This window comes from Sus scrofa, chromosome 2 (assembly GCF_054392235.1).
Source record: "Sus scrofa isolate SSC_HxYL_T2T_F1_AM1 chromosome 2, Sscrofa_HxYL_maternal_Yorkshire_Landrace_v2.0, whole genome shotgun sequence".
In the NCBI taxonomy this organism is placed as follows: Eukaryota; Metazoa; Chordata; class Mammalia; order Artiodactyla; family Suidae; genus Sus; species Sus scrofa.
The window spans coordinates 71,726,469-71,738,799 of NC_139384.1; the positions used below are offsets into that span (position 1 = coordinate 71,726,469).

General features: G+C 38.1%; 1 protein-coding gene across 1 annotated transcript; it reads right to left on the reverse strand.

Moving 5' to 3' along the window:
* Nucleotides 1-278: 278 nt before the first annotated feature.
* LOC100523890 (olfactory receptor 7A17-like) lies at nucleotides 279-1,262 on the reverse strand. Its single transcript, XM_003123454.2, has one exon. The coding sequence runs from the start codon at nucleotides 1,260-1,262 to the stop codon at nucleotides 279-281; it is 984 nt and encodes a 327-aa protein (XP_003123502.2).
* Between the last annotated feature and the right edge of the window lie 11,069 nt (nucleotides 1,263-12,331).

The following is a 12,331-nucleotide window of genomic DNA, read 5'->3' on the forward strand; positions in this document are numbered from 1 at the left end:
TGATAGCTGACATTTACTTACGGCTTGCTACTTGCATTTCCTATGTTGAAGCTTTACCATCTTATTCCATTTACTTCTCTTGACATTCTTATGAGGCATGCCTTATAGGTTCATCTCCACCGATGGAGAGACTGGAGCACATGGGGTTGAGCATCTCTCTCATATTCATCATCTACTAAAGATGGCATCAGTGTTTGAACTCAGAGGAATTTTAGAGTCCACTCTCTTAAGTGCTCTGTTCCATTGCCCTTGATCACACTTTTCCAGGCTCAAGGTCACTAATGCTCTCCTTGGAGGGACAACACACTGTAGAGAAGCTTTCTCAGAGCTCTCTTCATGTCTCTGTTCCTCAGACTGTAGATGAATGGATTCATCATGGGGGTGACCACAGTATACAGGACTGAGGCAAACGCCCCTGTACGAGAGGCATGCGTCCATGTGGAACTGAGATAGACCCCAAGGCAGGTTCCGTAGAATAAGGAGACAACTGAGAGGTGAGACCCACAAGTGGAAAATGCTTTATACTTCCCTCCTGCTGTTGAGATCCTCAGTACAGAAGCAACAATTCGAGAATAAGAGAAAAGGATCCCAGCAAGAGGAAAAAAGCCCATAACGCCTGTCACAACATACAATACGACATTATTGATGAAAGTGTCTGAGCAGGCAAGCTTGAGGACCTCAGGGAGTTCACAGAAATAGTGTGGGATTTCAACGACAGCACAGAAAGAAAGTTGCAATGTGGTTAAACTCTCAGGGAGGGCCCCCAGAGCACTGATGAGCCAGGTTAGGAGGAGTAACTGGGCACAGAGCCAGGGATTCATAATGACTGTGTAGTGCAGGGGGTGACAGATGGCCACGAAGCGGTCATAGGCCATTACGGTCAGGAGCAAATTGTCCAAAAGTCCAAAAACTGTGAAAAAAAACATCTGTGTGATGCAGCCTGTATAGGTTATGACTTTGCTTTGCGTCTGTATGTTCAGAAGCATCTTTGGGATGGTGGTGGAGGTAAAACAGATGTCAGAAAAGGACAGGTTGGCGAGGAAGGAGTACATGGGTGTGTGGAGGTGGGAGTCAGAGATGATGGCCAGGATGATGAGCAGGTTCCCAAAGATAGTGACAAAGTACAAAGATAGGAACAACCCAAAGAGAACAGATTGAATCTCTGGCTTCTTGGAAAGTCCCAGGAGGAGAAATACTGGAAGCCCTGAGTGGTTTCTTGGCTCTATGTAAAGGACTGTCTGCCAAGACAGAGGCAGAAGCATGGTTAGATCAGTGATCAACAGGCATCTTATAAATGTGTTCACTTTTAGCTTGAACCCAATATATTGATGAGACAATGCATTTGCTTAGTGGTCTCTTTTCTCTTGTCTATCAGTTCGTGGTTTCCAAATGCCACCATTGTCTCCGCTGTTGCTACTAGCTGGAAAACCTACATATGAAAATTGATTTTGCATCCAAAGCAGACTTCATTTGTTCAACTGCCTTGACACTTTGTTATCCAGCCTTAGTTTTCTCATGTCTTTGAAGTAATTACGATATTTTAAAATGCCCTTATAATAAAAATAGTGACAATAATTTAAATTGCATTAAAATAGTAATTTAAAAGACCCGTATATAATTTCCAAAGCTATGATAATCTCATGATATTTTCTACTCACTTGACTAAAATGTATAATGAAAAATCACAAAGGAAGTAACTGAGTCATCAACCAACCTTACCTCCCAGAAAAGAGACAGGGCCAATTTACTAACTTTGGAATCTCACAAAACCTATTTGAAATACATAAAAATTATTTGGAGCCACCTGAAAATATATTTCCAATGAATTTTCTAAAGCCATCTAAATCATTATACCAAAAGCCAAGAGCCTTCTACAATAGGAGAGTATAAGAAAAACCACAGATTAATCTCTTTAATTAGCTTGTTAGAAAGAAGCTCAAAGAAAATAGCAATAAAATATATTCGGCAATTTACCAAACCAAATAATATGACTAGGTAACAGTTAATCCTAGAAAGCAACCAGGACTTCATATTGGTAATTTATTTATTATAGTAGAACAAATGAGTAGAAAAAATTGTCCAACTCTAATAGAATCATCTTAGCAAGTGCTAAAGATACTGCATGAAAATAGTTCTGAAGAAACTATAAATAAGATATGCATTAACCACGATAAAATACTTTTCTTGATCATCAGCTTATACCTGACTGGAAACATTTGAGGAATCTCTATAAAGATCATACAGAAGACAAATATTCCCACTATGGCCACTACCCAATATTGTTCTGAAATTTTGAACCAATAAGACCAAGGAGTAAAAGCATTCATAGGTTCATGTCCTTGTTAAAAATAAATTGATCGTATTTCAGATGCTAAAAAGCTATTACAACTAAGAAGCCATTTTGGTAAGGTTAGAGTGAAAAACAGCAGGTATCATTTTCTACTCTATTTCCAGAAATAAAGAGATACATAATAGAAAAAATATCCTATTCAAAATTATACAAAAATAGAAAAAATATCCTATTCAAAATTATACAAAGATGTAACATATGCAGACCAGATTCTGGCTCATTGAAGGTGATCAGGAAATGATATAAATAGTAACTCTTATTTAGTGCAGGAACTGTGCTAATTTACTCTCTTGAATGGTCTCATTTCATCTCCCTGGAAGCAGCTGGGATGAGAGTGCTGTCATTCATGCACATCACAGAGATAACCGAAGGTGACTGTGAATGCTTGCTGAACGTCTGAGATAAAGAGGAATGTGGTCTCTCGTGTGAAATGTCAATAAGGTGAGCAGGAGGAGTCTGGGCACTGAGTAAGACATTAGGGGAAGACTAATGTCACACAGGCGAGAACTAGGAGAGAGACAGTTCCTGATGAGGCAGGAGAGGGCTATGGAAATGATGTCAGAAAGAGCAGAAGGCAAGGGAAATGATGAGAGAGGAGAGGCTGCCGTTAAACTTGAAGCTTCTTTCTCAGTTAAGCACTTGACATTTTTTTATATGTAGACTTTCATTTTTAATATATAGCCTTTCCCAATTTCCTTACCCCTGGCTGTGTTCCCAGGGAAACTTCTCCTCTCTCATATTTTGTTTTCCAAGGATGCACTGTGCTGTTATTCCCCTTCGGGTGGGGTCATTCCAGGAAGTGGAATGGTGTAGGCAGCAGCTGTGCCTCCAACATCAGGGAGATGGTATCAGGCATGGTTCTCTGAACCAGGGTGATATTTTTAGAGGCATGAGAGAGTTTCCTTCCTTCCTCATATCTGTGAACTGAAGGTGAGGAGCAAAGTTTAATGTGCTCCAGAAGCTGAATTCTCATAGGTTCTCATTAAATAAAATGTTTTTATTTTTGTAAGCTTGGGGCAATATAACTGCTAGGAATCTGGGGACTGCAATCAAAATGGAAACATTTCAGTCAGTTGTGTCCTCTTGGGGGTATTTCTGATGTCAGAAGACTGTGTCTCCTCCCACTGGGACGATTAAAATCATTTTAATTTATTTTTTAATTTTAATTTTTTGCTTTTTAGGGCTGCACCTGCAGCATATGGAAGTTTCCAGGCTAGGGGTCAAATTGGAGCTGCAGCTGCTGATCTATACCACGGCCACAGCAATGCAGAATCTGAGCCACGTCTGCAACCTACACCACAGCTCACAGCAACCCTGGATCCCCAACCCACTGAATGAGTACAGGGATGCAACCTGCATCCTCATGGTTACTGTCCAGATTTGTTACCACTGAGTCAAATGGGAACTCCTAAAACCCTTTTTATTATTGAAAATTCAAAGATATACAAAAGTAAAGAGTGTAATGAACTCCCATCAATGGGGTTCAACAATTACTGACCTACAGTCTGTCTTGTTTCATCAGTAGCCTGGGCACTCTACTCCAATTCACCACAAGAGTGTTATTTTTTAAGCAATTCCCAGATTTGGTGTTATTTTACCCATAATATTTAAACAATGTAGCATACATCTCCAAGAGAAAAGGATAATTAAAAAACCTAAATAACCCCTCACTATCCAAATCTAGTTAGTTCTTGAATTTTGAACAGGAAGAATAGTTTGATTTCAAGTAGTAAGGTATACATGTAATTGGTAAACAACAAGGACCTACTGTATAGCAAGGGGTACTTTACTCATTATCTTGTAAAGATCTATAATGAAAATGAATCTGAAAAGTATATATATATATATACACACACACACATATATGTGTACATATGTATATATGTATATCTGGATCATTTTGCTATATATTGGAAAATAACAACATTGTAAATTAAAATGAAAAATTTGACAAAATTGTTTTGATATTATTCTTTAAAAATGTTTAATTGATTTTTATTTTTTCCATTATAGCTGGTTTACAGTGTTCTGTCAAATTTCTACCGTACAGCAAGGTGACCCAGTCACACATACATATATACATTCTTTTTCTCACATTATCATGCTCCATTGTAAGTGACTAGATATAGTTCCCAGTGCTATACAGCAGGATCTCATTGCTTATCCATTCCAAAGGCAATAGTCTGCATCTATTAACCCCAAATTTCCAGTCTATCCCACTCTCCCCACCCGCCCCACCTTGGCAACCACAAATCTGTTCTCCAAGACCATGAGTTTCTTTTCTGTGGAAAGGTTCATTTGTGCCATATATTAGATTCTAGATATAAATGATGTCATATGGTGTTTGTCTTTTCTTTCTGACTTACTTCACTCAGTATGAGAGTCTCTAGTTCCATCCATGTTGCTGCAAATGGCATTAGCTTGTTCCTTTTTATGGCTGAGTAGTATTCCATTGTGTATATATACCACATCTTCCTCATCCAATCATCTGTCAGTGGACATTTGGGTTGATTCCATGTCTTGGCTATTGTGAATAGTGCTGCAATGAGCATGTGGGTGCATGTGTCTTTTTAAGGAAAGTTTTGTTTGGCTGTATGGCCAAGAGTGGGATTGCTGGGTTATATGGTAGTTATATATTTAGTTTTCTGAGGTACCTCCATACTGTTTTCCATAGTGGTTGTATCAATTTACATTCCGACAAACAGTGTAGGAGGGTTCCCTTTCCTCCACACCCACTCCAGCGTTTGTTACTCGTGGACTTATTAATGATGGCCATTCTGACTGGTGTGAGGTGGTATCTCGTGGTTGTTTTGATTTGCATTTCTCTAATAATCAGTGATGTCAAGCATTTTTTCATGTTCTTGTTAGCCATCTGTATACCTTCTTTGGAGAAATGTCTATTCAGGGCTTTTGACCATTTTTCAATTGGGTTGTTGGCTTTTTTGTTGTTGAGCTGTGTAAGTTGTTTGTCAGTTGCGTCTTGTGAAACTACTTTCTTCTATTCTGTAAGTTGCGTCTTGTGAAACTACTTTCTTCTATTCTGTAAGTTGTCTTTTTTTAATGGTTTCCTTTACTGTGCAAAAGCTTGACAGTTTGATTAGGTCCCATTGGTTTATTTTTGCTTGTATTTCTGTTGCCTTGGGAGAATGACCTGAGAAAACATTTGTAAGGTTGATGTCAGAGAATGTTTTGCCTATGTTCTCTTCTAGGAGTTTTATGGTATCTTGTCTTACATTTAAGTTTTTAAGCTATCTTGAATTTATTTTTGTGCATGGTTTGATGGTGTGTTTCAGTTTCATTGATTTGCATGTGGCCGTCCAGTTTTCCCAGCATCATTTGCTGAAAAGACTGTCTTTTCCCCATTTTATATTCTTGCCTCCTTTGTCAAAGATTAATTGGCCATAGGTATCTGGGTTTATTTCTGGGTTCTCTATTCTGTTCCATTGGTCTGTAAAAAAATTTTTATTGGAGAGTCATTGACTTACAATGTTGTGTTAATTTCAGGTGTGCAGCAAAGGAATCATTTATGCATATATCCATATAGGTTACTACACAGATTTCCCTGTGCTGTAGAGTAGGTCCTTGTTACTTATCTGTTTTATATACTTATCTGTTTTATATACTTATCTGTTTTATATATAGTAGTGTGTATATGAATCTCAACTTCCTAATTTATCACTACATCCTATGTTCCTCCTTTGGTTTAACTGTAAGTTTGGTTTTGAAATCTTTACAGCTGTTTCAGTTTTGTCAATAAGCTCTTTTCTATTATTTTAAAATTAGATTCCAGGTATCAGTGATCTCATATGATATTTGTCTTTGTCTGACTTAGTTCACTTAATATGATAATCTCTAGGTCCATCTATGTTACTGCAAAGGGTATGATTGCATTCTTTTTTCACGGCTGAGTAATATTCCATTATATATCTGTACCACATCTTCTCTGTCAATGGACATTTAGATTGCTTCCATGTCTTGGCTACTGTAAATAGTGCTTCAGTGAATATAATTTTTGAATTATGATTTTCTATGGACATATGCCCAGGAGTGGGATGGCTGAATCCTATGGTAGTTCTATTTTTAGTTCTTTGATGAACCTCCATACTGTTTTCCATAGTGGTTTGTTGGAGATCATTGAACTGCTGAACTCTGCAGAAGGTAAATATCTGCTGAGGCAGAGCTCTAAAGTGCAGGGTCTTCAAAGACAAGATATTCATGTTACTCTATAAACAACTGCACTATGTCCTAAAGTACCTTCTTTGATATCACTGAGAAGATAATCTTGTAATTGCCTATGCCTATTCTTGCACACATTTCATCACTTTCCTTAATAAAAGTCATGTTGGCTAAAGCTTAGATGCCTTTGTTCTGCAGAACAGAGTGCTTCCTGGTCCCCCACTTTCTAAATGTAAAAAGATCCTTGCGTGTTTTGTTATATCACGCCATCCCTCTTTCAGGATCTCCCTTTTCCCTGCAGCACTGGACGCAGCAGTGGTTGTACCAATTTGCACTCCCACTAACAGTGTAAGAGAATTCTCTTTTCTCCACACCCTCTCCTGCATTTATTGTTTGCAGTCTTTTTTTTAAGGTTGCACCTGTAGCTTTTGGAAGTTCCCAGGCTAGGGGTCTGATTGGAGCTGTAACTTTAGGCCTATGCATCAGCCACAGCAGCACTGGATCTGAGCCACATCTATGACCTCTGCTGTGGCTTGTGGCAACACCAGATCCTCAACCCACAGAATGAGGCCAGGGATAAAACCTGAATCCTCACAGACACCATGTGTATTTTTAACATTCTGCATTCATCTTCTCCTCTTCTCATGATTGCTGGTTTTGATACCACATTTGTCTATGATTTCCTATTTTTATTTTATGTTTGCTTTTATTGGTGAGCTTTCCATTCATAATTTTCTTGTTTCTAGTTGTGGCCTTTTCTTTTCAACCTAGGGAAGCTCCTTTAGCATTTGCTGTAAAGCTGGTGTGGTGGTGTTGAATTCTTTTAGGTTTTGCTTTTCTGTAAAGCTTTTGATTTCTCTGTTGTATTTGAAAGAAAGCTTCACCGAGTAGAGTACTCTTGGTTGTAGGTTCTTCCCTAAGTCTATCATGCTGCTGTCTTCTATCCTGCAGAGTTTCTGCTGAAAAATCAGCTGATAGCCCTATGGAGTTTCCCTTGTATGCTATTTGTTGCCTTTCCCTTGTTGCTTTTAATATTTTTTCTTTGTATTTAATTTTTATCAGTTTGATCAATATGTGTCTCGGCATGTTCCTCCTTGGGTTTATCCTGTATGGGACTCTGTGCTTTCTGAACTTGAGTGGGGGCTTCCTTTCCCATGTTAGGAATGTTTTCAGCTATAATCTCTTCAAATATTTTCTCTGTCCCTTTCTCTCCTTCTTCTCTTTCTAGAACCCTTATGATGTGAATGTTGGTACATTTAGTGTTATCCCAGAGGTTTCTTAGATGCTCCTCAAATCTTTTCATGCTTTTTTATTTTCCATGCAGTGATTTCCACTACTCTGTCTTCCACCTCATGAATTTGTTCTTATGCCTCAGTTACTCTGCTATTGTATCCATCTAGTGTATTTTTCATCTCAGATATTATATTGTCCATCTTTTTTTTTGTTCTTTAATTCTTTAGCACTTTGTCAAACTTTTTTTGTAACTTCTTGATCTGTGCCTTCATTCATTTTCCAAGATCTTGGATCATCCTTATTATCGTCACTGTGAATTGCTTTTCAGGCAGAATGCCTATCTCCTCTGCATCTATTTGTTTTTATATGTTTTTTTCCTTGTTCCTTTGTCTGAAACATATTTCTCTGTCTTTGTCTAGCTTTCTGTGTTTTAATATGTAGGTATGGTAGCCAGTGCTGGTCCTGGAGTTCTTGTCAATGGTGGCAGCTCATGTGCACCCAGAGCAGGTGATGGAAGTGGCAGTGGCTCACTACCTCTCTTGGAGCCAGGTATCTGCTAAGGATGGTTTCCATGATGGAGGTGTCAGCAATTCATGGGACCACTCCTGGAGTGCCCCCTTTTAGAGTTAGGTGTCTTGTGTGACTGCTACTGATGCCAGGTGATGGTAACTCATGCTACCCCTTCTGGGTCCAGGTGGTAGGTGCTCCCATTACCTGTCCCAGAGCCAGGCAACAGCTGCTCATGTGATTGCTCCCAGAGCTGGTGTAGGTGGTATCCTTCCACCTGAGAAAGCATGCAGGGAATGAGGCTGCAGTGGTGGATCCTGCCCTTCCACTCTTGCACCCACAACAAAGGTTTCTGACCTCTAAGCTGGTCTGGGTTTCTTCAGCTTACACCCTCAAATTTGGCTGCCCTAAACTCTTGTCCATTCAGGATGTTTCCATGCTGCAAACCCCAGTTTTTATCCCTCACACCCAGTCCCAGCTCTCTTCCTGAGTCTGATTTCCAAAGCCTGAGCTTCAGTTCCCAGCCCCTGCCCATACTGGTTGACATATGTCTCTGGCCAGGGAGTGTAAGGCAGTGGCACTGAATGTCTGTGTAGGACTGTTTCTTAGTTGCTACAAACCAGTAGTTGTGGTCTCTTCTGAGACTCTGAAGTTCTTTCTCTGTCTCAACTTATCTCCCCACCCATGGGAGTACTTCCAAGGATGCAGAAACTTTTCTTCTTTTCTCTCTCCCTCCTAGGTGCACATGTTCCTTCCTGCTTCCTTTCTCACTTTCCTTTTTCTCTTTTTTCTTTTGTCCTACCTGGTTACATAGAAATTTTCCTGCTATATGGGAATCTTGAGATCTTTTGCCAGTATTCAGTAGGTTTTCTGTGCAAAGTGTCCCCCATGTAAATGTGTTTTTGTTGTATTTAGGGGAGGAGGTGAGCTTCATGTCCTACTACTCTGCCATCTGAAGCATTCCCCTGCACACAACCTTATGAATCAGATTTGGAAACACAATGTAGACTCACAGCTGACTACAGACTCATTGAGAGCACAGCAGAGATCAGATCTACTCTTCACCGTATAATCTCATTTGATAATAAAGTCATTATATTACATCCATTTCTTTAGGATACCTAGTTATATAGCCATAGCTAATTGATACAATCATCAAAGAAATTAGAAGTGAGGGCAATTATAATATCTGCTTCTTTTTTTATTTTGGGTTTTGTCCTCATATTTGGAGTCAACATTGTTATTCATGATTATTAAAGTATATTTCAGATAATTGCTTAACAAATGATTCTATTGAAGCTCCTTTCTAGGTAACTTGGAGAGGTTAGAAAGACATGCATGTTTGTGCAGGAAATCTGGTGACCCTGAATCACATGAATGGCCAGGAATTCAAGCTCTATTTGAGTCACTCTTTAACAAGATTGAAGAGGTTCCTGAGCATGAAGGAGACATGCAATGGATGATATTAATAATCATGACAAAAATTAGAAAAGGGGAAAATTTTCATTTAGAGCAAGGATTCATATGTGTAGGCAGCACTGGAATGTTTAAAGTAGAAACAAGAAAATAATCCAATAAAAACACATAAAACACACCATCACATCCCTCATCCCAACAAATAATCCCTGTACACATGACCACTGATCTTCTATAACTCAGTGAGTATAAACGCTGCACAAAAAGAAACATTTTGTATAGTAATAAAATGTATAATTTAAAAAATTGCTTAATCACATTTAAGGACATCTATGACTCAGGCCATATTGTCAATCTATTTATTCAAAATTTTGTTTCCTTGTAGATTCCACTGGACACATGTATTTGACAACCTATTTTGTCAGTGACTATTACAAATATTGTGGAAAAGGAGCTGAATAAGAGAACAGGTTCCTAATGAGAAGAATAAAACACAATGACACATTATAAAACACTGTATATTAATGTCCAAATTATCAGAGAAAGTATTAAGGTAGTGATATAAAAAATAATAATGTACACAAAAGTGAAACACTGTGGTCTGAAATTTTTCTCATTATAAACATATAAATAGTTATGGATGCCTAGAGTACTTTTTTCCATAGGAGTAGTACAACTCGTGACTATCATTTTAGTTAAAAAAATTACTAAGTATCTGATATTTTACAAAAAAAATGTTTTGATGAAGTTCATATAGTCACATGACAAATGAGAATTTCCAAGTTTTTCAGAGCCACGTTTGAAAATTACTTGGAAGAATAAGAAAATGATAAAGGGAAAAAAATCTGTTGGATATGAAAAAGATCACAAAGCTTAATCAAGTGAGATACATAAATTGTATAGAGAATGTCAAATAAATAGAAATTCTAGGAAATACTGCAGGAGTAAGTTTTATTTCCACAATCTGATTTAAGAATCATGATTTTTGGCTGCAAGGTTTTGAAGTCTGAATAGGCTTTTCTTTAGCCCCAAGACAGTTGATCTTTTTATAGTTGTTTTCTAACAAAGTGTTTTCAGAGCCCTCTTTATGTCTTTTACGTCTTAGACTGTAGATGAAGGCATTCGACATGGATGTGATCATGGTATACATCACAGAGGCTGCTGCACTTGAGCAGGAGCTGTGGGTAGTAGCAGAGCTGAGGTACATGCCTAGGCTGTACAATAAAATAAGGAGACAACCGAGAGGTGAGATGCATAGGTAGAAAAGGTTTTATACTTCTCCCGAGCTTAGCTTATGACATTCCACACATGGAGGAAACTATCTTAGAGTAAGAGTAAATAATACCAGCGAGGGCACTATTGCCCAGCAGTGTTGCTGAAAAATATATACCCAACTCATTAAAAAAATTGTCAAAACAGGCAAGTTGGATCATCTGCTTGAGTTCACAGAAATAGTGGGGGATTTCCAAGTCACTGCAGAAAGACAGCTGCAATACCAGTAAACTTTGCATCAAGGGATGCAGGACACTGATGATCTAGCACACAAAGCTGGAGGTTCATAATGATTCTGTGTACATGTACATATATGTGTGTGAGCATGGTTATTTAAAAGAGAAAATATGAAAATACACATACACATATACACAGTCACCTTTTGTGTAGTAACAAATGTATGATTAATATCTTCTGCATTATATTTAAGGTCAAGTCTTATTCTAAGGCCATATTGTGTAAATCTTTTTATTCATATTTTCTTTCTGTGTAGTTTCCACTTGGAGACTTCTATTTTATCTTTTTTTTTTTTTTTTGCCAGTGTCAGTTATAGGCATGGTAGACACCAATCTGAATAATGGAACAGAAACCTGAAGAACAGAAAAACACTCATAAACATCAATAACAGCCAGTATACTAAGTTCTGGAATATCAGGAAGAGCAGTTAAGGTGGTGATCTATAAAGGAATGGCATTCATGAAATAAAAACAGTGGTCTCAGTTTTTTATTTTTCTGTTACAAGCTGACATAAATATCTGTGACTACCAAGAGTGCTTTTTCCATAGGGATAGTAAAAGTTTAAGACTTTTTATTAGTCAAACAAAAGAAAAAATTCTCAACATTATATTTTCACTTGAAAAGACATTATTCAGAGTTCCTGTTGTGGCATAGTGGTTAACGAATCCAACTAGGAACCATGAGGTTGTGGGTTTGATCCCTGGCCTTGCTCAGTGGGTTAAGGATCTGGTGTTGCCATAAGCTGCGGTGTAGGTTACAGACGTGGCTCGGATCCTGCGTTGCTGTGGCTCTGGCTTAGGTTGGTGGCTACAGCTCCGATTAGACCCCAGCCTGGGAACTTCCATATGCCATGCGAGCAGCCCTAGAAAAGGCAAAAAGACAAAAAGACAAAAAAAAAAAAGAAAAAAGAAAAAGAAAAGACATTATTCCTAAAAGATTCATATAATCCCTTGAGATAAATGAAAATTTCCGAATGTTTTAGAGCCAAGTTTGCAAATAACAATGGGATAATGGGACAATAAGATAATTACAAAGGGAAAACTCTTGAATATCGGAGAGATCACAAAGCTTAATAAAAAATGAGTTACATAAATTATACAGAGAGGTTGAAATAAAAAGAATGGAAACACCAGGAAAATA